The sequence below is a fragment of the Phocoena sinus genome, chromosome 1 (genome assembly GCF_008692025.1).
Source record: "Phocoena sinus isolate mPhoSin1 chromosome 1, mPhoSin1.pri, whole genome shotgun sequence".
Classification (NCBI taxonomy): Eukaryota; Metazoa; Chordata; class Mammalia; order Artiodactyla; family Phocoenidae; genus Phocoena; species Phocoena sinus.
This window is the reverse complement of record NC_045763.1, coordinates 147,459,767-147,485,909: the sequence shown is the minus strand read 5'-3', so window position 1 is coordinate 147,485,909 and position 26,143 is coordinate 147,459,767. Positions and strand designations below refer to the sequence as shown.

Sequence of the window (26,143 nt, the reverse complement as noted above, 5' to 3'; positions counted from 1 at the left end):
CCTAAGAAGAAAGCAAATTCTCCGAGCGTGAGGGCCATTTTAGGGGCCATGGCTCCCAAAGGACTGGGGATCATTGTTTTTTCTCCATGTTACTGTGACTTTGTCTTTTTGGTGTTCTGGAGGAGTGACACTAATGAGATGCATGATTTATTAGCATAGTTTGTAGCTGGGAAATCTTATGAGCTTGTATAACTTGCTGTCTAGTCATCCCAGTCTATTACTTTTTTTTTTTTTTTTTTTGGTCATGACCCCTAACTTATTTAGCAGCTTTATTTATTGTTTATAGCTCACTTCTCCACATACCTTATAGAAAATATGGTTAGTGTTTTAACAGTTTGACAGATATGGAGACTATAATATAGTTTTTGTGCCTTTGATTTCATACCAGAATTTAATATTTCTTTAAAAAAATTGATTCTTTGTTAGCTTTAGGAAGAAAAGGAGAAATATGGAATAGACAAAGTACGGAGAGAGAATCTATATTTGTTTGATCACGTATATTGCACATATCTTGAATAATCTGGAGCAACTTCTAGAAAGCAGGGAGGTAGAGGTATAGCCCGAGGATGTTACTGAGTTTGGGTTGGCAATTGGGTTGAAGAGATTCAAAGAATCCACCCACATTAATTAGGTCCCCTTGATGAATTAAGTCATTTTGAGAGGTTTTCTCTTTCCTTGTGCAGAACACCTCCCACCCCCATTATACCCTGGACCTATTTGCAAGGCTTAGATCCTGAGGGCCAGTTAAGAGACTGGATGGTACATGTTAAACAGTACTGTTGTTACCGAGTCCAAGCTTGCTCTGCTTGCCACACGACAAGCCAATAAATTGGGAGACGAGGCGTTGAGGCAAGGAATAGCGACTTTATTCGGAAGATCGGCAGACTGAGAAGATGGCAGACTAGGGTCCCCAAAAAACCATCTTACGGGGTCTGGATGACAGTTTCTTTTATAGAACAGAAGGGGAGGAGTTGAGGAAGTACAGTAAAAAGGCCATTTATCTTGCAAAATAGGACGGGATGTTCTGCAGCCATCCACAGGTGGGCAGGGTCAGAATGTCTCTCTGTGAGCTGAACAAAGACCTTTTAGTTTAACAGGCAGAGGGGCAGGGCTCCCTGTGGCAGGCCATTATGTATGCTTACAGCCATAGACAGTGATTATAATAACAAAAGCAGTGAAAAGCAAAGGTTAAAGTAAAAGAAGCAGATCCAACATGGAGTCAGAATTGGCTCTTCCCTGTTGCACTGTTTGTGCTAGTCCTGTTGATGGCGTCCCCACCCTTGTGAGCATCTTCTTTACCTGGGTAGGATGGTAAAGATGTTTAAGCAGAGACTTGTTATTTACAGGAAAAAAAAAGTTTTGTTAGTGAAAATATTTTATCTTTGAGGAAATGTTGGAGAAAGAGTATTGTCTCTGGAAATTGTGAGCAGTAAAATAATTTAGTTCAAATTATTTTAGAAATAGCAAAGCATCTGTTGAAAGATAAAGAAAACTCTTCCAATAATTGCTAAATGAATCATTAGCCTGAGTTCATCCAGAGAGCAGTGCTGCTTCTGTGCAAAGTCCCTACAAATTAGTCATATTTTTTTCCCTTCCCCTTTGAAGAATTATAGACCATTAAGGTGAGCTTGCTGTCTTTGAATGTGTAGGGAAACATTTCTGGATTCAAGTATTTTATAAAGGTTTTCTCTATTCATAGATAAGTTTTGATCAGTGTGTTTGGGAATTAGGTATGGTCTCAAAGTAAATAATATGCACAAATGCTGTTTAGGAAACAGATATGCAGAAGTGTTTAGTGTTTCTGTTGTATTGCTTTTTTTTTTTTTGCAAAATGTTGGATATGAGGTAAGGAAAACAGTAAATATATACAGCTCTCCTTGTTTTCCCTATCCAAGGAGAAAATAGCCATGGTAATGAAAAATACAGACCAGTGGGTAAGGTAGCTAATTTTCTATTTGGTTTTGAAATCCATAAATTGGTGCACTTATGAATGTGAAACTCACTGCCTTCATTATCCAGTTCTAGAACACTCCTTGGAGTGATCTACCTGGTGTTTTTTTCTCCATTTATTTTTCTGCACTGAATAGACTTATTTCAGAATGATGTTCTTCAAAGTGAATTATTTTCATAATGCTTCTATAATACAGCTAGAGCTGTACTGCAGTCAGAAGAAAAATCCTTTCCAAAGTATGTTGATCAAGGCTCCATTGCAGACAACAGAATCCACCCCAGTCTTTAAGCAGAAAGGACTTTATTGCAGGGATTTAAGGAGATTTCAGAATAGTCGAAAGGTCTATAGGGATGGGCACTAAGTAAGGTTCCTGGAGCAATTCCCAGAGCCACCCTGTAAAACCGTGGCTGCTGCCCAGCTCCTGGCTGGAGAATGCAATGCTGTGGTGCACTAGTAAAAGCTGCCACACCAGGAAGCTACAGCACCTCTGGACTGACTGGACCCTGGAGCCTCCACCATGGCTGCTGCAGAATAACAAAAGCCTCTGCCACCATTCTTTCAGAAGTCTCAAAGCCCATACATTTTTATGTTCGTTCTTTCACCTTCAGGTCTGTGTATTTTTTCATCAGAAGCTAGGTCCAGAGGGAACATGCTAGCTACAGGGAATTCTGGGAAATGTAGTTTTTTGCCTTCTAACCTCTAATGTATAGGAAGTCAAACTAGAAGTGGTCGGAGGAGTGTTGATTGAGGCAATTGGCAGTATCAGCCACGCAGAGCAGATATTTTATTTTGAGAAGAAGGTTAAGATGGTTGCTTTCCCAAGGCATTTTAGATGTTACAGCTTCTCTGAATGCAGATGTTCCCCTTTTGTTAATCATGGATTCACTCCTTTCCAGTCCAGTTTCTAGAACCTTTCTGCTTTCCTTTCTTTTGACTGGGTTTGAGGGAATCTTGAGCAGGTCCCCTCTCTACTTCTATCTATCTCCATATCTATGAGTATCTCTATCTGTTTCAGGATATACAGCTTGAAAACTCTCAGATGTATGTTTCTGGGGCTATCAGAATAAAATAGAGTTTGTTGTTTGTTTTTTTGTTTGCATATTTACTTAACAAACACACACATAGTACTTAATAAGTACTAGGCACTATTCCAAGTGTTTTCCATATTTTAATTTATTTAAGTCTTATAATTAAATCATGAAATAGACCCTCTATTATGACAGTACTCTATTTTGTCCAACTCTTTAGAGCAAGTAATTGATATAACCAGAGGGTGGGCCTTGAGTTGGTGAAGATAATCTGCAGAGCACATCATGCACTAGAAATATTCCATGAGTTTCTGTTCTCTAACTGTGATTATAAAGGCATTCAAGGATAGGTGCCAGGTTCTCCACTTTTTGTATCTCTTATTCCCTTTTCCCAGTAGACTGTGTTTACACTAGGTTCTTAAAAATGATTTGACCCATATGTCATTCAGTTTATTCAACAAACTTTTATTGAGTGTCTAGTATGTGTTGGTTTCTTGGAGGATACAATGCTGAATATACATGTAGTCCCTTTTGGGGCGGGGGGAGAGGTCACAGTTTAGTGGAGAGGCAGCTCAGTAACCTACAATTAAAGTACAATGTGGTAAATTGCCATGATATGTGTAACCGTCGTACATTGAGGGAAAATAGACAAGGGACAATCTGTCTGGACTATAAATGGATGGATTAGGTAAAGCTTCCTGGGAGAGGGCTTGCCTGACCTGAGGCCTGAAAGATAGGTCATCATCCTGATGTTTGAGGGACAGGTTTCTCCAAGTAAAGGGAGCAAAGGGTGGGAAGTTTTGGCCATATGAACGCAGTGCATTTGGGTGGTCAGCATGGCCATGTTGCAGAACTGGGGAGAAAAGTTGGGTAGGATGATGAAGGCTGGGCAGCGCCAGATAGGAAGAGCTGCATGCGTCTTGCTAAGAATGTTTCTCTGGTATGCTAAGGGGGGAAACCTGAAGAATATTAAGTGGGAGAGTGACTTGATCAGGTGTGATCTTAAAAATATTACTTTGGTGCTGTGAAGAGGGAACAGAATGGGGGGAACAAGACCAATTGTGCAGAGAATAGTCCCCACCTTTGAAGTATGTCCAGCGCAGAGTACCGGGAGGAAAAAGATGTGCAGTAGCTCTGAGTTTTTCCTGGATAACCAAGGGTAATGGGTGTGCTGTGGCTGAGACTTCTGTGGCCTTCGTAGAATCTGCTTCATCTGTAGATGTAGACTTCAGAGCTGATAGTAAATTACCTAAAAATGCCATCCATATGTGTAATAAAACAATGTTCCTGACCTACTCTCACTAGGAGACAAGTGGTGGGTCTAGGAGAAATGGCAGTCCCTTAGAAGAGGGGCCTGCAAACCAGGGCCTTTGGACCAAATTTGACCCTCCACCTGTTTTTGTGGGTACAGTTTTTTTTGGAGCACAACTGCTCCCATTTGTTTATGTCTTACTATGACTGCCTTCGGGCTACACCATCAGAGTTGAGTAGTTGCCACAGAGACTCTATAGCTCACAAAGCTGAAAATATTTACCATCTAGCCCTTTATTAAAGTTTGCTAGCCCTTGTTTCAGTGTGATTATTTTGATAGCAATAAGCAGGATGGATTTCGAGGGATGAGTTCAATTTTAGAGGCATTAACAGTTTTTAACTTTAGACTTGGCACTTCACCAATGAATCCCCTTATCTTTTATGATCACTTTAAACTCTAATTATATAAATGCCATTTGCAGCAACATGGATGGACCTAGAGGTTATCATACTAAGTGAAGTAAGTCAGACAAAGACAAATATCATATGATATCACTTATATGTGGAATCTAAAATATGACACAAATGAACTTATCTACAAAACAGAAACAGACTCACAGACATAAAGAACAGACTTGTGGTTGCCAGAGAGGTGGGAGGGAAGGATGGACTGGGAGTTCGGGATTGGCAGATGCAAACTATTACATATAGGATGGATAAACAACAAGGTCCTAATGTATGGCACAGGGAACTATATTCAATATCCTGTGATAAACCATAATGGGAAAGAATATGAAAAAGAATATATATATATAAAGAATAAAAGAATATATATATAATAAATATATATAATACAAAATAAATATATAAATAAAATAAAAAATAAAATAAAATAAAAAATAAATAAAATATAAAAGAATATATATTTATGTGTATATATAGATATACACATAGATACATGTATAACTGAGTCACTTTGCTATATGGCAGAAATTAACATTGTGAATCAACTCTATTTCAATAAAATAAATTTTAAAAAGTTCTATTTATATAAAGGAGGACTGACCAGCCTGAGGTCACATAAGGGTAGGTGACAGAACTGAGACTCAAGCCTGGCTCTCCTGAACGTGAACACAGTCCAGTCTCTGCCACACACAGCACACCACTGGCTCCATCAGACACTTCGAGAATAAGGTCACTTTCCCTGCATTGTGATAGACACAAATTCGAGGTGAGAATAGTATCTCCGGGAAACAGGCAGGTCTTCCTCTGAGGCCACCCATTACAATCACTTTACTTTGCGTTCTTGGTGTCCTTTACTGGGAGGGATGTTAAAGCCCACGATCTCCTCACTAGTGATGTTAGTTCCCTCTGTTAACTCTGTGGGAATCTCCACCCGTGCTCCCTTCAAGGCCCCAGAAGAGTGTAGAAATGAAGGTCAGATTTAACTCTGTTGAGTCAATGGAAGTAGCTGACCATTCCAGTTAGGCTGCAGCTCTTCCTGAACCCTGAGGAATTGAATTTTATGATTCTAAGGTCCTGAACCCTCCTTCTGGTGGGTACTGAGCCAAGACTGTCTGCACCCGGGAGATTTCTATCACGTTCTTTCAGTTCCTGATCGCGTTTATGGATGGTAATAAATTTGCTGGTCAGAGCAGATTTCATCATTAAGTAAATAGCCATTTTAGCCTTTGTATCAATCTTAACAAAACAATAATTCTTTCAAACGAACCGAAAGAATTATTGAATTTAAGAAATTCAGATGCAAAATCCTGCAGACTGACAGGATTAACTTTTTAGGGAGCACTTTATGTAATAAGATATATCCCAAAGCCAATTTTTACCCCCTTATTTCCAGCCATTGCTGACGTTTGCCCCCAGGATGAAATTGGAATGTTAAAACAGCAGATTCCTCAAGTGTCTGCCCAAAGAGGTAAGCAGGCTCAGAGCAGCGAGAGGCCTTGTTGAAAGAGCTGAGTTCTCTGTCTGTGATGCTAGTAAAACTCCCCGTGGGCAGAGGGTTAGTTTAGGAAGCCTTTTTTTTTTGGCCTTAAAAACTCAAACTTGGAATGTAAAATGGTGTAGCCACAGTGGAAAACAGTTTGCGGGTTGCTCAAAACATGACACATAGATCGTGATATGACCCAACAGTACTACTCCTAGGTGTAGACCTAAAAGAATTGAAAATGGGTATTTTAAAAAACACTTGTGCACAGATATTTATAGCATTAGTCACAGTAGACGAAAGGGGGAAACAGCTGAAATATCCATTAATGGACGAATAGATAAACAAAATGTGGTATATCCCTATAAAGGGATGTGATTCAGCCATAACAAAGAATGGCGTACTCGTCTGTGTTACAATGTGGATCAACCTTAGCAACGTTATGCTGAGTAAAAGAAGCCAAGTCACACATTGCAGGACTCCACGTATATGAAATACCCAGCGTAGCTAAATCCACAGAGATAGAAAGCTGGTTTATGATTGTTAGAGCCTGGGGGAGGAGGGTGGAATGGGGAGTGACCAGTTAATGGGTACAGAGCTTCCTTTTGAGGTGATGGAAATGTTTGGCACTAGATAGAGGTGGTGGTCACACAACACTGGAAGTGTAGATGCCACTGAGTTGAATTTAATGTGATTAATTATGTGCTATGTGAATTTACCTTAAACCAACAGCAGCAAAACAAGAAATTCCCCCAAACTCAAGCTTTTTCAGAATTCCTAAGTTGTGGAGTTTCAGTTCTGTTAAATCTTGGCAAATACCCTTCTAATCATATGTGAGTTAAAGGTTCAGCTACTGGTAAGAGCAGTGATTTACTGGAAAGTAGGCAAGGTCTTGGGAGAGTCTGGGTTAAAAAACCAGTGGTGGACTTGGTGTAACTGATTTTATCTGTGGGATGACTTTCTCAGCGTCCCTTGGGGTGTCTTGGTAGGTGCCTTGGGGTTGTACTTGGTACCGGATGCTTTAACAACATTTGAGTCCAGTGGCCTGGCCATATTAGCCATGGGATTATCTTCAGCTAATTCAACATGGTCTGAGGAATGCAGGAAAAAAAGCAGAAGAAGGAGAGTTTTGGCCATTCCCCTGTGATAACACTGCAGGACTCCAGCTAAGAGGCCAGAAGTGAGGGTGCTGTCATCTGGTGAGCTTCAGGGCTGATGGGAATTCATGGCTAGAATAAGGAAAAATTTACTCAGTGGTGAGTTGGCAACATAAGATCTTCATTTGCCATGAGTTTTTTCTTTTAACTTTCTGCCCTTGAAGTACTAGATGATTTTGAAAGAGATTTGAACAGCCAGATATGAGTACACACGTTAAAAAGAAAAAAAAAAATAGGTCATTTGGCAACATTAGGAAATCATTTAAAATTCAAAATACTAAAAAGTAAACCTTTAGCACACCCATGTGCGTAACAGCATTATTCACAACAGCCAAGAAGTGGAAGCAACCCAAATGTCCATTGACAGATGAATGGATAAATAAAATGTGGGGTATCCATTCAGTGGTGGAATATTATTCAGCCTCAAAAAGGAGGGGAATTCTGCAGTCTGCTGCGGCATGGATGAACCTTGAGGACGTTGTGTCAGGTGGAACAAGCCAGACACAAAAGGACAAATGCCGTATGATTCCACTTACATGAGGTACCCAGAGTAGTCAAATCCATAGAGACAGAAGTAGAATGGTGGTTGTCAGGGGCGGGGGTGAGGTATGAATGGGGAGTTACTGTCTAATGGGTACAGAATTTCAGTTTTACAAAACAAAGAGCTCTGGAGGTGGATGGTGGTGATGGTTGTATAACAGCGTGAATGTACTTAATGCCACTAAGCTGCACACTTAAAAATGGTTAAGATGGTAAATTGTACGTTACATGTATTTTACTACGTGAGGCACAGACTCTGCAGCCTGAGGACCTGGGGCTTTAAAGTCGAGCTCTGTCATATATTAGCTGTGGGACCTTGGATGTGATATTTAACCTTTCTGAAGATAGTTTTCTTTTTCTTATCTTGCTATAGGCAGAATCATAGCACATAGTCAGTCTGTATGCTGTAGTTTCTTCCCAATCTGGGGAAGAGGCTGGATGACTGGGGAACTTGCTGGAACAGAACAGGCTGACAGTGTGGATGTGGAACTTGGAGGCCTGGGTTGGTGACATGGGAGTGTGAGGGGGGAATCTCTCCCCCCCTACCCCCCGAATGATGGGCACTCAGTCAGGACGCTCTCTGTAGGTGGGTGACTAGCTGTTCTCTTAGTATTTCTTTCCTTTAGTGTTTTTTCCTTTAGGAAAAAAATAACTTTTTTTTCCACCCTTTGAAAGCAATCTGCCCTTCTTCTTACATACGGGAAGGCTCAGGGCCAGATAGTGAAGTGACTTGTCCAAGTTTACACGGGGGGAGAAATGTGATGAGAACTTAGGTCACCTGATTTCACTTCCCCACCATGTTAAAAGGCCTACTGATTGTTGGGTAATCATGATAGAAATTTGTGGTTAAGTTAAGGTTTTTGCTCTCAGGAACTTACTATTTTTTCCCTCTAGAGAGAAAATACATGAAATAGCTAGAGTGAAAAGTGCTATATTAAATATGCTGTAGTAAAATGTGCTATCATAAAAGTGCTAGAATTGAGTTGTGAATTGACAGAGAAAGGGTTGCAGTGAGGGCCACCTGGAAGGGTGGAGAAGGCTTCACACTGGAGCTGACATGTCTGTGGATATGGGGCATTAACGAGGCATCCCTAGGGTTGGAAACAATTTGGTCGGATAGTGGGGTGTGTGTATGTGTCTGGGAGTGGTGGGGGAATCCAGGTAGAGCGTCAGCACAAGTAGAAACAGCTTGGAAAAGGGCTTCCTCTTTGGTATCAGACAGGACTGGGTTTGAAACTCAGCTCTGCCGCCTCTAGTTTTGCCTCTTCTGACCTCCAGTTAACTCAACTGTAACATGGATTAAAAAAAAGGAAAGGTCTCAGTTGTATCTCTAGTATATGTAGATGAATGACACCACTGTTACCTGTCTTTCTTTGCAGTGGTTTTCAGAGTCCGGGGTGTTAGTGTTGGTACCGTGACCTCCTCCAGGGTGAGGAATTCTACATTTCTTCCCCCCCGTACCTAGTGTAGAACTCTGCTCTCTATGGGAAAAGAGGCCCAGATCCTTTTCCTTGTTAAGAGTAGGAGAAATAACGTTTCACCAGGAAGTTAGAGTCACTATTTACGAGACCAAGAATCATCATGTCCTTAGAGTCTTCTGTTCTTGCCTCATTGCACACTGAAAACCTCAGAATGAATGACCATGCTTAACTCACTCAGTTTATTACAGGATGATGGTTGCTCTGTTTGTGAATATTAGGTGGTCAGCTTTAGCGTGTCCCTGCCTGGGAATGGCGTGGGGTGGTGTGAGCTGTTAAGGGTGCTCTGGGCTTATGAACAATGTAGGGAATCATGATTGATGATGTCAATCTCTACTACTTGAAATGTGGTCCCCAGGCCAGCAGCATGGCATCCCCTGAGAGCTTGGATGAAAGACAGAATCCCAGGCCCTATCCCAGACTTCTTGGATCAGAATCTGCATTTTAGCAAAATCTGTAGGTGATTTGTGTGTCCACTGAGGTTTGAGAAGCGCTGATGTAGAAGATTGGTTGTGAATCTTGGAGTTCAGGCTCCCCTTTCTCCACGGGGGAGCCTTCCTGGTTCTGTCCAGCTAGAATTTATCCCCGGTTTATATTTGACTTCCTTACAGAACCAAAGAAGAGGCTTCTAATTGACTAAGAATTACAGGATCGAGAAAGAAAATGGGGAGGGAACAGAACATGAAAAAGTTGTTCTTGATTTGAGACTTTAAGATTTACCTTGAAATGACTGAGCTCAGGGTCTATAAGGCTTTTGCTTATGGAATCAGGCAAGTCAACGTTTTTCTTCCCCAAATCAGTAACTGCTACTTATTGGCCATCTTCTATTCATTAAGTCAGCTTTTCTGTCTGGTTATTTCCTTTAGGTAAATATTTTAAATGGAGAAGAATAGACATAAGAAAAATGTTTTTATTTCCTTTAAATGACTCTTTTCTGAAATAATTAGTGATGAGAGACTGTGTAGTTTTGATGGGATTTAAAAAAAAATTTTATTTATTTAATTTATTTATATTTGGCTGCGTTGGGTCTTCATTGCTGCGCGCAGGCTTTCTCTAGTTGTGGCGAGCGGGGACTCCGCTTCGTTGAGGTGCACGGGCTTCTCATTGCAGTGGCTTCTCTTGTTGCAGAGCACAGGCTCTAGGCGTGTGGGCTTCAGTAGTTGTGGCACGCGGGCTCAGTAGTCGTCGATCATGGGGTCTAGAGTGCAGGCTCAGTAGTTGTGGCGCACGGACTTAGTTGCTCCACGGCATGTGGGATCTTCCCGGACCAGGGCTCGAACCTGTGTCCCCTGCATTGGCAGGTGGATTCCTAACCACTGCACCACCAGGGAAGCCCTGTTGATGGGATTTTACCAGCACAGGGTTTTCAGTAGTTTTGGGCCTTAGGATGAAGCATAAAGGTTTTTTGGTTTCTTGAATGTTATGAGATATTATTTCATTTTTACCCCCTAGAAATTAAACTTGGACAAGTTTTGAAACATAGGTATAAGTCTGAGGTGATGAATTCTAATGTAATTCTGAATGTTCAAAAACATTATTTATATTTAAAAAACTAAAATGTTGGGATTTTTATTTTGAGGGGGGTAAAATAATTCCATCTTGGTTTTTAGTGTATGCATCCATGTTACAAAGTGGCATTTTACTAGCATGGCCTCATCACATGACCTTTGCGCCTTTAATCAGTTGATTGACTCTCCACTAATTTGACATTTTTAAGATGGGGAAGTGAGCTCTGGAACAGGGATAAAGCCCAGTTAACGATTTGAGCTCTCTGCTCTGCTGCTGCCTGGGTGTGCAGCGTGGGCACGTCCTGGGCTCTGATGTAGTCAGTCTTTGAATGGAAGGAATTGGACTAGATCTATGAGTTTCATGGGATGGGGGGCTCTATGAGCAGGTTGTATGTGTGTCAGGATCTTGATTGTGGGGAAAACGTGTTGTTTGAGAAGCACAGTACTGCTGTCTTTCTTCATTTGGAAAATAGAAAAGCTTTTTTTTTTTTTTTTTTTTTATTAACAAGAGGCAACATGTAAAGCGTGATACAATCTTAGCTGGTTAACACAGGATGGAAAGCACATGGGACTAGCAGTTAGTGGCAAGTAACAATTTTTAGTGGCGTACCGTGTGCCGGGTACTGTTTTAAAATTTTGATATGCATGTATTTTCAGTTAAACCTCATAAATTCCTAGAAAATCAGTCCTGTTATCATATGAACAGACAGCGGAAGGGTGAAGTATCTCACTCAAGGTCATCACAGCCAGTATGTAGCTAGATCTGGGATCCAAACCCAAGATGAATCGGCAGCCTTAGCTGCTACATTTGCTACCTCTACATCCATAGTCTGATATGAATCAAGATCACTTCAATCTATATTTTACCTTCTGAAAAAAAGAGTTTTGTAATATGTGTAACTTGTATGAAATTGCCCCTCAATCCTCAAGTGCAAAAAAAAAAAAAAGAAAAAAATAGAAAAAAATCCTATTTTCCTTTAAACCCAATTAAAAATTTGACTCAAAGTTTCACTTGTACAGACTGATGAGATGTTTAGTATCGATAGATCAGTAGTCAGTGGGGGATTCCTTCATCACCCACACGATTTGGCTAGAAAATTCTGAGGGCCTCACATCTGCCCTCCATCCTGGTGGTGCCGAGGTGCTCATGGGCCAAGCCCACATTATCCGTTTGAGAGTGGCCAATCACTGTGCTTATTCCCTCCATGCTCTCCTTGGCTGCCATGATCTCCCTGGAGCTCCTGAGGCCGAGGCTTTTAGGTGTGAACCCCAGGTGTCCATGGGTCCAATCTTGCCAGAGGTTTTTCACCTGCCCCTGTCAGGGAGCCATATAGACACAGAGCCTGGTACAGACGCAGACAAAGGGCACTGATGGACATAGCTTCCCAAGGTGAAGGGAAGTATATCTTTCATTCTTTCCTTGTAATCTTATAGGGAATTAGTTAATTTCTCTATCAAATTATCCTCCTGCCTGTAAGTGACAGCAAGATTTAACATGACTGACCTTACACAATTTTATTACTGTCCAGCGTACATTTCTCTTGCTGGTGAAAGCATCTAGGTGATGAAACTGAGATAACCTAAGTTGTTATTTGTACTATCTATGTGACGCTGGGTAAGTGAACTGAATTCTTTAAGTCTCTGTTTCATATTTTATAACGTGGGGTCAATAATAGTTTCTGTCCCATAGAGGGTCCAGAGGTTGGGAGATCAGCTTTAACAAAGACACTCAGTGGGGGAATGGCAATGAAACCAGCTAAGCTGGAGGGGAGGGTATAAGTAGGTGCGGTGTGTGGTGGGGTAGATGCTGGAAATGTTGTGTAAATGCCGTTGTATAGCATTTGGACTCACACTGGCCTTCTTGCAATTGTTTTATTAACTGGAGTTTGTGTTCTGCCTCAAACACGTACCAAGATCCCTCTGATAAACTGCTGTTTTGGCCGATTTAGGACCCAACTGACTTTGAGTGGAGCTTCTGGATGGAGTGGGGCAAGCAGCGGCTGGTGTGGCTTCTCCTTGGCCACATGGGTGTGTCTCAAGTAGCCAACCTGCTTGCAAGGAAGGTATGGTTATGTGCATCATTTCCGTTTAAGCTTCTTTCTCCTTTGCTTTTTGTGAAGAAAGAGACCTGAGCTAGCAAATCAGGAGACATGGATATTAGCCTTGGAAGACTGGAAAAGATGAGAAAGAATTGTTACTGGTCAATAGGATAAATTATCAGATAAAAAGATAAAAATAAAAGATAAAGATAAGATAAATTGTTAATGATGTTTGATAAGATAAAAATTTCATACATGCTTATCCTGTGCTTACTTCCTCCAAGTCGTTTTTCAAACCAATGAATATGAAGGTTTTAGACTAAAACTAAACTTCAGATGGTATTCTTTAAGACCATTCTTAATCAAATGATCCCATAAAAACCACCTGTTGAGAATATATGTGATTTCAGTTCAGAAGAAAGAGAATGATTTCATTAAGAAGTGGGAATGATTTTCATGTCAAGTAATTTATGCTACAGTAGCTGTTATAGATCAGAATTCTAGTATTTTGCTCTTTCCTTGGCCTGGTTTCAAGAACAAGAGATTCTTCCAAGCAGATGTTTGAAAAGTGCTTTTGCAAGAGGTGGGATTGAGAACCTCTTTATATTGTAGCTAATACGGGGCCTGAGATAGTGCCAGGAGGATCTTTCTCTAGTGTAGGGGCCAGACTTTGTCCAGCATCCTCTCATATATGCATCTTGCCTCTGTGGTTTCCTAATCTGAAAAGAAATGGGTCTGTGCTTGGAATTCTACCCAGTAAAAACAAAGCACAGCCAAAAATGGACTTGGAAGTCAACCCAGGAGAAATGTTTGATTCTTAGAGGTTCATGGAGGTGAAGAAACTGAAGGGACAGGAGAAGCAGGAGCCTCTGGGCTCAAGAGACCCAAACGTGAACTGAGAAAACAGTGCCATGTGCTTAGAGATGTCACCGGACTTGGGCTCTTTTTCAGCTCTTTCCTGAAAATTGGTACTTTCTGGGCCTGCTTCTCGTGCTGGAATACAGAAAATCCCAGTAGCACACCAACTTTCTTTGTTTTAAATATGATAATGATTACCTTTTTGTACTCAAGTAGTTTCCATCTTCTAAAGTAGCAAAAAATAAAAAATTTTAGATGCTGTCAGATCTGAATATATTTTAAAATTTCATACAACTTTTTTTCCGTTTTATTGAGATGTCATTGACATATGGCACTGTATAAGGTATACAGCATAATGACTTAACATACACATATTGTGAAATGATTATCACAATAAGCTTAGTTAATATCTATTGTCTAATATAGATACAAAGAAAAAATGAGAAAAAAGAAAAGAATGTGTTTTCCTTGTCATGAGAACTTTTAGGATCTATTCTGTTCTCTTAGCGGCTTTCAAATATACCATAGAGCAGTGTTAACTGTAGTTATCATGTTGTACATTATATTCTTAGTACTTATTTTTCTTATAACTGGAAGTTTGTACCTTTTGATCACCTTCATTCAATTTTATATAACCTTCTGAGCAAACCTAATAATAAGTAATCCATTGTTTTTTGTATTCCTAAACTAGTTATGAACATATCCACCTCAGCCTTCATTAATGTGTTTCTTTTCTTCCACAAATTTGTTTGGTATTTGCTAAGACATCAGTGTTTCTAGAAATTTAACATTTTTGTTTCTAACACAAAATTTCTCTGCCCCTAGGTAAATGACTTACTGCCCCTAGGTCTTAGTTTTCCCATCTGTAAAATAAATAGCTTAATACTTGTGTTTTCTATCTCTGTGGCGGGGGGGGGGGGGGAAGGTGAACTATTTTGAGGAGTATGTGAAATTCAGCCCGTCTCACTACTGCTGCTGTGGGAAAGGGTCAGCTGTCGTGGAGTGGAAGAGTGCTGGATGATGGATTAGGTCCTGGGCTTTCTCATTTGTTAGCTTTCTGACCTTAGAAAGGCTTTTCACCACTGAATCCTAATTTATCATTTTCTGTAAAGTAGGGTTGATGAGATAGTATTATTCTTTTTCTTTTCCTCCTTTTAAAACATGGTGGGCTTCTCACTATTCACAATAGCCAAAACATGGAAGCAACCTAAATGTCCATCGACAGATGAATGGATAAAGAAGATGTGACACATATATACTGTGGAATACTACTCAGCCATAAAAAATGAAATAATATCATTTACAGCAACATGGATGGACCTAGAGATTATCATACTAAGTGAAGTAGGTCAGAAAGACAAATACCATATGCTGTCACTTATATGTGGAATCTAAAATATGACACGAATGAACTTATCTATGAAACAGAAACAGACTCACAGACATAGAGAACAGACTTGTGGTTGCCGAGGGGGAGAGAGGTGGGGGAGGGATGGATTGGGAGTTTGGGATTAGCAGATGCAAACTATTATATATAGAATGGATAAACAACAAAGTCCTAACTATATTCAGTATCCTGTGATAAACCATAATGGAAAAGAGTATGAAAAAGAATGTATACGTATGTATAACTGAATCAATTTGCTGTACAGCAGGAATTAACACAACATTATAAATCAACTGTACTTCAATAAAATACATTAAAAAAAGGGGTAGGCTTCATTTGTTAGAAATTTCATTAAAAAGTAAGGATGAAACATGGAAAAGGTAGGACAAAGAGGAAGCACCAAAGAAATGGCAGAAATAAATGTAAATATATCAGTAGTCACAATCAGTGTGAATGGACCCAATCCACCCCCCAACCCTAGAAAAGGATTGTCAGACTGGATAAAAGTAAAACAGAAAAAAAGGAAAATAAACAAAGAAATAAAACAGCATCCACAGGGGTGCTTTCTAGCAAGATATACTTAAAACGGAAGGACACAAGGACACAGAGTGTTTGAAAGTGAAAGGATGGAGAAAGGTGTTCCAGCAAATATAAGACTCATCTTTGTCCCGTCCACCTAGATACTAGTGCAATTTCATTAATAGCTGGCAAAGAACATTATTTGTGACTAAGAGGGTTCTTGTTTAATGATAAAAAGTTCATTTCATTAGGAAGATATAATTCTAAGTTTGCTTATTTTCCTTCCAAATATAGAAAGCAAAAGTTGATCAATACCATAAAGATAGATATATCTATGATTTTAGGGAGAGATTTTAACATAATTTTATCCTTAATTGATATATCAGATAGAAGAAAACAAATAATACAATTAATAAGCTTGATATAAGAAACGTAAATGGGGACTTCCCTGGTGGTCCAGTGGCTGGGACTCTGCGCTCCCAATGCGGGGGGCCTGGGTTCGATCCCTGGTCGGGGAACTAGATCCCACATGCCACAACTAAGACCTGGCACAGCCAAATAAATAAATAAATAAATAAAAAGGTACTATGAAGGATCTTAAATACTATAGTTTGGGAAGCAGGAATCCACTGAAGGTTTAAAAAAAAAAAAGAAACGTAAATGATTACATCTAACAACTGGAGAATTCACATCCTCTTAAAGAACACATAGAATATTTATAAAAACTGACCACATCTTAACCATAAAGTAATTTTCAATGAATTTCAAAGGCTGTGTTTTAAATAGGTTACCTTCTCTAATCCCAGTGTAATTAAGTTGGAAACCAGTAACACAATGACCTGAAAACTGTAATTCATTTAGAAATTAAAAGAGAAAGCAAACTTTAAAATAACAATAGGTAAAAAAAGAGATCATACTGGAAATTAGAAAATAGTTAGAAATGAATGAAAAATATATTACATATCAATACTTGTAGGGTGCTACTTGGATAATTTTAAGTTTATGTAAGTACATAACTTTACATGCTCCTATTAAAACAAAAGAAAAGCTGAAAATTAATGAGCTAAGCATACAACTTAAGAAATTAGGAAAGAACAGAAAAGAGAAACGAAGAAAGAACAAAAATAAGAGTAGACATTAATGAAACAATCAGTGGCATGATTGGTCAAAAAATGCACAAATAACCAATATTAGGTGTGGAGAAGAGGATAAAAAATATAGTAAAGGGCTTCCCTAGTGGCGCAGTGGTTGAGAGTCCCGCCTGCTGATGCAGGGGACACGGGTTCGTGCCCTGGTCCGGGAAGATCCCACATGCCGTGGAGCGGCTGGGCCTGTGAGCCATGGCCACTGAGTCTGCGTGTCCAGAGCCCGTGCTCCGCAATGGGAGAGGCCACAACAGTAAGAGGCCCGGGTACCGCAAAAAAAAAAAAAAAAAAAAAAAAATATAGTAAAGATATTTTGCACAACTTTATGACAATAATTTTGAAAACTTTGGCAAAGCAGACACATTTCTAGAAAATGTGTCTTACCAAAACTGACTCATGAAGAAATAGAAAGACTGAATAGTACTATAACCATGAAAAGTTGAGTAAGTAGTTAAAAATCTATTTGTAAAGAAAACAATAGTCTAACACACCACTTCTTCCAAACATTCAAGGCACAAATTATTTAAATCTTTTCCAGGCTTTTTCAGAAAATAGAAAAAGAGGGAACATTCATTTTATGAAGAAGAGAGCATAAAATTGATACCAAAATCAGAGTATGCGCCCTACCAGATACTATGACTTAATGAAGATATAATAATTAGGACATTGTTGTATTGGCACCAGGATAGATAAATAGACCAATGTAACAGAATAGAGTTTAGAAAATACTTGTACATAGATGGAAACTTGATTTTGACAGATGTGGCATTTCAGATCTGCATGGAAAAGATAAACTTCAATAAACACAATAATAATAAACAATAAACACAATTGTTGAGTCATATTAAAAAGAAATGAATACTTACCTCATACTATTCATAATCATTTTCAAGGTGAATTAAGTCCTTAAAATAGGACTTCTGTGGTGGCAAAGTGGTTAAGAATCCACCTGCCAGTGCAGGGGACACAGGTTCGATCCCTGGTCCAAGAAGATCCCACATGCCGCAGAGCAGCGAAGCCCTAGAGCCACAACTACTGAGCTTTTGTGCCACAACTACTGAAGCCCGCACACCTAGAGCCCATGCTTTGTAACAAGAGAAGCCTACGCACCACAGCGAAGAGTAGCCCCCACTCGCCACAACTAGAGAAAGCCCGCGCGCAGCAACGAAGACCCAATGCAGCCAGAAAAAAAAAAGGACTTAAAAAAAAGAGTATGAAACTTTTAGAAAGCATGATGTAGGAGGAGAATATTTCTTGATGGTAGGCTAGAGAAAGATTTCTTAATTAAGACACAAAAAGTATAACTTGTAGAGGAAAAATTTGATAAGTTTAACCACATTAAAACCAAGAACTTATCAATGTATAATAATCAATGTACATCTTTGTATGTATCCAGAAACACAGTGAAGAAAGTGAAAAGGCAAGTCACTAATTGAGAAGTTATTTGCAACCTGACAGAGGTTTGGTATTGGAATATATAAAGAAATTTCAAAAGGAAAAAACAAGTCACCCAATAGAAAAAGGGCTCAATATGGGAAAAGGAATTTGCAGAAGAGGAAACACAAATGACCAATAAACTTATGAAAATGTGTTCAACTTCATTAGTAGTCAAGCAAATATACCTTAAATCTACAAGATACCATTTCATACTTTCAGTTTGGCAAAGATAAAACAAAAATCCCCTGATGATATCAAGTACTGGCCACCTGAACTCATACAGAGAGGTTGTGAGTATGTGTTGGTATGGCTTCTTTGTATTACATTACCTAGTGAAGTCAAAGAGGTGCAAAGTCCACAGCTACCAGTGCTAACTCGGACATGTTCCCTGCAGAAGCTCTTCTCTGCCAATCAGGGGACATGAGCCAGGACGTTCATTGCAGCAATGGGATTGTAGTAACAAAGAGCCAGAAGCAATCCAAATATTCTTTATGGGGAAGTGGATGAATTGTAGTGAATTTATTCCATGGAAAGGAATGAATTATAATTGTAATTGTCAACGTGGCTGAATTTCTGGATCACGACATTGAGCTAATAAGGCAAGTTGCAGAGGAATCTATCAGATATGCTCCTATGCACATAGAGCTGTACAGACTACATTGATACATTCACGTGTATGATCACAAAGATGAGATAGCCATGAAAATAAATTCAGGATAGTGGTCACATCTGGTTGGGGAGATAGAATCAGAGGGGAGAGGGATTCCCCTGGTGGCACAGACATTAAGAATCCGCCTGCCAATGCAGGGGACATGGGTTCAATCCCTGGTCCAGGAAGATCCCACATGCCATGGGGCAACTAAGCCTGTGCACCACAACTACTGAAGCCCGCACGCTCTAGGGCCTGTGTGCGGCAACTACTGAGCCCATGTGCTGCAGCTACTGAAGCCCGTGTACCTAGAGCCCGTGCTTCGCAGTAAGAGAAGCCACCGCAATGAGAAGCCCGCGCACTGCAATGAAGAGTAGCCCCCGCTCACCACAACTAGAGAAAGCCTGCACACAGCAATGAAGACCCAACGCAGCCAAAAAAAAAAAAAAAAAAAAAAAAAAGCTGAAAAAAGAATCAGAGAAGAGATAACCAGGGCCTTTTTTGGTTTGTTTGGTTTTGCTTTGATTATTTATTTATTTATTTTTATTGAGGTATAATTGACATTTTTTAAATTGAGATGTATTTGACATATGCTCAGGGGCCCTTTAAAGCACTGGTAGCTTTATCTTTCTTAAGCTGGTGCTAGGTATGCAGGTGTTATTTCATTATTCTTTATACCTTATAAACTTTATAAATATTCCTTTCCCTGTGTTTGATATGTGATATATTTTTAACTGAACATGTGGAAGAATGGTGTGGCAGGGAGAAGGAAAGATGAGGCTGCCCTGGGCACACTGAGTTTTCATCCCCTACCTTCCTCACCGTTCTGCCATGTGCATCAGGCCCAACATGGCCCCATCTGACTGGTCTCCTTTGCTTCCCACTCTTTGTCTTGCTACCTCTTGTTTGCTTCCTGTAGATCAGTGTTTCTCTAGCTTTTTTTTTTTTTTTTCATTATTTCTCCCCCAGGAGCATTTTTAGCTATTTTCCCCCAATTGTCACTTCCTCTTTATGACATTTTAATACCACAGATGTACTGTCTGTTTATGTACTGTGTACCTGCCTGTGCTTTATGCATAGAGGAAGGTTTTCTTGTCTGCAAGAACCAATTCCCCCCTTCCCTTGGAGTAGATACAGCCCCAGTAGACAGTGCAAGATGTAGATTCACCCTCTGCTCGTGGACGGATATTCCTCCCTCTTTCCAAATTTCCTCTGTTTTCAGCTCCTGTTTTGTACCTACCACCATCAGAAACCTACCTAGGTTAGGATATAGATGTTCCTGTGGTTAACTGGCTTGTAACTTTGAGTTAACTCTCTTCCTGTTAGGAGTCCACATTCAGGGTGGCTAAGGGCTCCTGGCTGAAACCCGGCTTTGTCGCTTTTTAGTGATGCAGTCTTAAGCCAGTTAATTAATATCTTGAAGCCTTTCTCCTCATTTGTACAACAGGGACGGTACCGCTTGCTTCCTTGGGGTAGTGGTGAGAGTCCGATGGTTTTCAAGGTTGTGCTGGCATACGTACGATGACAGCCAAGTAAGAGGTGGCTGCTGCTGGGGTCCGCTGGCCTCTGCTGTGTGCCGCGACTGCGGTCTGTGTGTGCTCCTGGGAGCCGTTCCCTCTGTGGTGCTCAAAAAGGAGGCGACTGTCAGAACTTCTGAAACCCCAGAGGGCAGAGGTTGTCTGTCCAGCCATACCTACCTTCCTCTCCTGCATGTCTTTGTCTGACCCTGTTTCAAGCTTGAGCTGGGCTGTGGGAGAAAGGATGGGGAGACACAGTCCTGCCCTCAGGAGCTGAGTGAGAAGTGACAGAAGAAACCAAATCCTGATCAGGATGCTGGGAGGAGCGGGCCACATCTGCCTGGGGGTGTCAGGGAAGGCCCCTGAGGACGTAGCTTGTAAGCTGTGCCTTGAAGGGAGTGGAAGCATCTGCTTAGTTCAGCTTCCTGCATCTCATTACCAGGCATGAGTGGATAGGTGGACTTGTCTTTTTATCTGCAGAGCACATCTTATCCAAACTCAGTAGGAGGTTTTGTTTGCATTTTTCTTGGAATGTGGCAGAGTTTGCACTGAGCCGTGTGTGTGTGTGTGTGTGTGTGTGTGTGTGTGTCTGTGTGTGTGTGTGTGTGGTCTCCCATCTCTTTGTGACCGCAGGTTTGATTTGTGCAACAGCTGGTGGGCAGGGTTCTGGTCGGGCTGGGGCACAGTGTGCTCTTTGTCTGAGTCCGCTTGGTCCTTATGTAAGTATGAACCACAACTTTGGCCCCATTAGCTCCATGCTTTCACCACCTGGACTGAGTGTTCCAGATGGCCTTAATTTGGGTGGAAGATTTGGGTTGCAGTTGTCTTTTGTTTCTCCATTCTGGGGCACCATGAACTGTGGACGATGCTGCACAGAGGATTAGACATTATCACTTCTTGCGGTTACAACCCTTGAACCCTGAAGGATGCTTCCCGCCTTCATCTACTATAATCCCGTCTCTGCCTTTGTGGCCCTACCTCCTCCCAGAGAGAGGCAAAGAAGAGTTTATTTTCAAAAGTGGGATTTTCTTTTTCTTCCTTTTTTTTTTTTTTTTTTTGCCATGACAAGTAATAAAACTTTCCACTGAGCTCCTCGGCCAAGGTTAAACGCCTTTTCTCTGGGTAGGGCTTTCTCTGGGATTTGGCAAGACTACATCGCGGGTAGTGCCCTGGGAGGGAGGGGAGGCTGAGTAATGGCTCTGAGCTTTGGCTAGGGGTTTGTTATGATTGGAACGTATGTGGGGTGGGTCAGACAGTGGCCTCCTTTCTTGAACACCCTCACCACCTGAGACATTGCGTTCCCTGCCCTCAGAACCAAAAATACACCTGTGCAAACTTTTTGAGAAGGCTGGCCACGTGGGGGGCCGAGGCTGGGTGCTGTTGCTGACCACAGGGTGCGTTCTCACCTGACCTCTGACTGGCGGCACCTGCATTATTAGCACTGGGCCCTGGCTGGCTGAGCTCATTGGCCACAGGCTGAAAAGCGTGGTCCCATGGCGCTGGCTGAGACAAGTAAACTAACCTCTGGAAGGCCGAGGTGAACAGGCGCTCCCTTCCAGCATATTATCGAAACCACACACCTAATAGGAATCTCATGCATTAATGGTTTTCCTGGAATCAGACTCTTCCACCTCCATCACTGCATCTCTAAGGAGGGATGAAATTGGCTTTGTTTGGGCCCACGGGGCTTTGCTCCCAGGAAAAGGAGGCTAGAAGGCCATTGTGTGGACTCTGCAATGGTTTTCGTTATTTTCCCTTTTTGTTTGTGTGGGGATACACACACACACGCACACACACACACACACACACACACACATACACCACACACCACACACACACGTCACACACACACACCACACACACACCACATACACCACACACCACACACACACCAGACAAACCACACACACACCACACACACACCACACACACCACACACACCACACACACACCACACACTGCACACACCACACACATACCACACAGCACACACACACCAGACAAACCACACACACACCACACACACCACACACACACCACACACACACCACACACACACGCCACACACACACACCACACACACACACCACACACACCACACACACCACACACACACCACACACACACCACACACACACACTACACACACACTGCACGCACCACACACACAGCAGACACACACCACACACCACACACACAGCAAACACACACCATACACAAATACCATACACACACCACACACACCACACACACCACACACACACACCACACATACACACCATACACACACACCACACACACGCTACACACATACCACACACACAGCACACACACCATACACACACACCACACACACCATACACACACACACCACACACACCATACACACACCACACACACACACACCACACACACGCTACACACACACCACACACCACACACACACTCACACACCACACACACAGCACACACACACACCACACACACGCTACACACATACCACACACAGCACACACACAGCACACAAACAGCACACACACCACACACACACCACACACACCATACACACACACCACACACACCATACACACACCATACACACACACTACACACACCATACACACACCACACACACACACACACCACACACACCACACACACACACACACACACACACTTATATATTTTCAGTAGCAGCTGCAGTTGATTATGTAGTATGCAATAAATTATGCCGTGCATAAGGGTTGTTGATTGACTCCTTTTATTTATTTCTCAAACAGTGCCCCCCACTGAGTGGTTTCTGGGTAGATGTACAAAAAGAATTAATATACAGCAAAGTCTGGTCCAGTTGCCAGCAGGAGTCTTCACCAAGCCTTTGCACTTTGGTTCCTCCCTACAGAGGTGAGCTAACGAGGGGAACCACTCAGGCACATCCTGTTATCACTCAGTGTCCACAGCACAGAACAAGCTAAAGCGGAAGGGAAGGAGAGATGGTGTGAGGGGGGCATGGCCAGCCAGCTCCTCCTGTGGCTGGGTCCTGGCTCCCTATGAGGAAGATTTGAAGAATATAGATTTGCGAAAGAAAAGGCCGCAAGTCCATGGTCTTTTCTCAGGGGTGCTGATTTCAGCCTTTGAAACACGCCAGCTGAAATTGTTGATCTCTCGGAAGTCTTCCCTGGGCTGACAGGAATCAGGTTCTATCAGAGAGTCTGCTTTCAAAGCTTGGTGCCTGTACCCTACCAGTTGTGCACTATTTGAGGCTTCCCCCAGCACAAGATTGTAAGAGATCCCTGTGAGTGGAAACAGGCAGTAGGCAGTGAGATGTGAAATAACACCTTTTTATCCTATCTGCATTGGCCAAGCAGTCTGTTCATAAGGGGTTAGGTGTACAAGCAGAGACTTCGGAAATCAGCAGGTTTTCACATTAGTGACTAAAAAGCCCCCAATTTTGGTGCTAATTTCTTGTTCTTAGTCATAACTGCCAGGTTAAACCCCAATACCTGGGGAAGCATATCCATCCATCCATCCACCCATCCATCCACCCATCTATCCATCCAACTATTCTAACCATTCATTTATCCAGTGTTTATGAAACACTTGCTATGTGCTAGGTACCATGTAAGATTCTTACATTATTGTATTATGAACAAGACAGGATATTAATTTGTTAAGGGAGCCTATCAAAAGGAGAGACGGTTATGCCCTGTTTTGAGAAGTGGTTCAGTATAAACACAGGGGGCAATGGGAACCGAGGGCAAGTTCACCTACCCAGTTCAGTCTGGCCTAATTCCATCAGAAAGGCCGTAGTATTTAGTCTCGCTTTATCTCAACTGCCGCGAAAACAGAGTACAGTTTCTTTCTTACTGTTTGTTAAACTTTTAAAAGTTTCTCCTCTTCCCCTGCCTTCCTTTCGGTCTCCTAATCAGGAACTGAAGAGCCTGGAATAAAGAGAGTTAAGGGGGTCAGGAGAGTTCTGAGGGGCTGGCTTCTTGTGCCCCAGCGAAGTTCACTCAGTCCATCTTATTGATGCAGGGTCCAGGTTGCTCACACTTTGATACCCTTTAAAAGAGCATCATGGTGAATGCAAGTTAAAGCCACAGTGGGATCCCCCCGTCCAACTACCAGAGTCGATCAGGTAAAAAATAGTAACAACACCAAATGCTGGTGAGGAGGCAGCATTTGGGTCCCTTGTATGTTGCTGGTGGAAATGTAAAATGGCCACTCCGGGAAACTGTTGGGCAGTTTTTACAGAGCTCTAAACATGCAACTACCATGCAGCCCAGCAAGCTCACCCTTGGGCATTTATCCTAGAGAAATGAAAACATATTTAAATGAAAACCTGTACATGTATGTTCATTTCAGCTTTTATTCATAATGGCCCCAAGCTGGAAAACAGCCCAGATGTCCTTCAGCAGGTGAAGGGTTAAAGAAACTGTGGTCCATCCACACCGTGGAAACTACACAGCAATATAAAGGGGGCAGTCCTTTGATACCTGTCACAACTTGGGTGGATTTCAGGGAATTATGCTGAGTGAAAAAAAAGCCAGTCCTGGGACTTCCCTGGTGGCGCAGCGGTTAAGAATCCGCATGCCAGTGCATGGGACACGGGTTCGAGCCCTGGTCCGGGAAGATCCCACATGCCGCGGAGCAACTAAGCCCGTGCGCCACAACTACAGAGCCTGCGCCCTAGAGCCCGCGAGCCACAACTACTGAGCCCGTGTGCCTAGAGCCCATGCTCCGCACCAAAAGAAGCCACCGCAATGAGAAGCCCACACACTGCGACGAAGAGTAGCCCCTGCTCACCACAACTAGAGAAAGCCTGCACCCAGCAGTGAAAACCCAACACAGCCAAAAAATAAAAAGCAAGGAAATTTATTAAAAAAAAAAAAAGCCAGTCCTAAAGGTTACATACTGTATGACTTTTGAAATGACAAAATTTTAGAAACGGAGAGATTATTAGTGGTTTCCAGGGATTAAGGATGTGGGGTAAAGGAAGCAGGAAAAAGGTGGGTGTGGTTATAAAAGGGCAATGCAAGAGATGCTTGGGGTGATGGAGCTGTTCAGTATCTTTACTGTGGTGGACACTGAACCTATATGTGATAAAACCTTTTATGTGATAAAACCGTAAGAACTAAACACACACACACACACACACACACACACACACACACACATACACAAGTGCAGGTAAAACTGGGGAAACCTGAATGTCTGTGGATTGTTGCAATGTCACCATCCTGGTTGTGATATATTCTGGTTTTGCAAAATGTTACCATAGGGGGAAATTGGGTAAAGTGTCCATAGGATCTCTCTGTGTTATTTCTTATAACTGCAGGAGAGTCTACAACTGTCTCAATAAAAATCTCAATGAAAAAAAAGCATCATATAAAATAATACTTGATTCAAATTTAAATCTCTAAACTAGAAACATCACAGCCCAACATTAAATTAAGATTGTTTTATTTGTACACGTTACTTGATCAACACGATTCTTTGTGCCTCATTTCAAGTGAACAGCAGTTTCCAATCATAATCGTCATTTGAACCTCTTAACTTAAATGAATGGGGCTATTCTGACTTTTAGGCAGATCTTTTATCAATTAATTAAAATTAATTAATTAAAATTAACTAATTGGTTTTAATTAATTAATTACATTGGCTGCGCTGCCCGGCTTGCGGGATCTTAGTTCCCCGACCAGGGATTGAACCCAGGCTCTCAGCAGTGAAAGCACGG

At 41.6% G+C, this 26,143-nt stretch overlaps 1 protein-coding gene across 11 annotated transcripts in view; it reads left to right on the top strand.

The window, feature by feature from the left end:
• The window catches only part of HHAT (hedgehog acyltransferase), a 361,867-nt gene that overhangs the window by 50,703 nt on the left and 285,021 nt on the right, over positions 1-26,143 (top strand). For 8 of the 11 annotated variants that reach the window (XR_004347122.1, XR_004347123.1, XM_032614697.1 and 5 more), the window contains one exon: positions 12,808-12,921. The exons of the other annotated variants lie outside the window; for them this stretch is intronic. Coding sequence is in view for 6 of the 8 variants with exons in the window: in XM_032614697.1 (XP_032470588.1) it covers positions 12,808-12,921 (114 nt within the window). In the remaining 2 variants the exon portion in view is untranslated. The remainder of the gene's footprint in view (positions 1-12,807; positions 12,922-26,143) is intronic. 11 annotated transcript variants of the gene reach the window in all.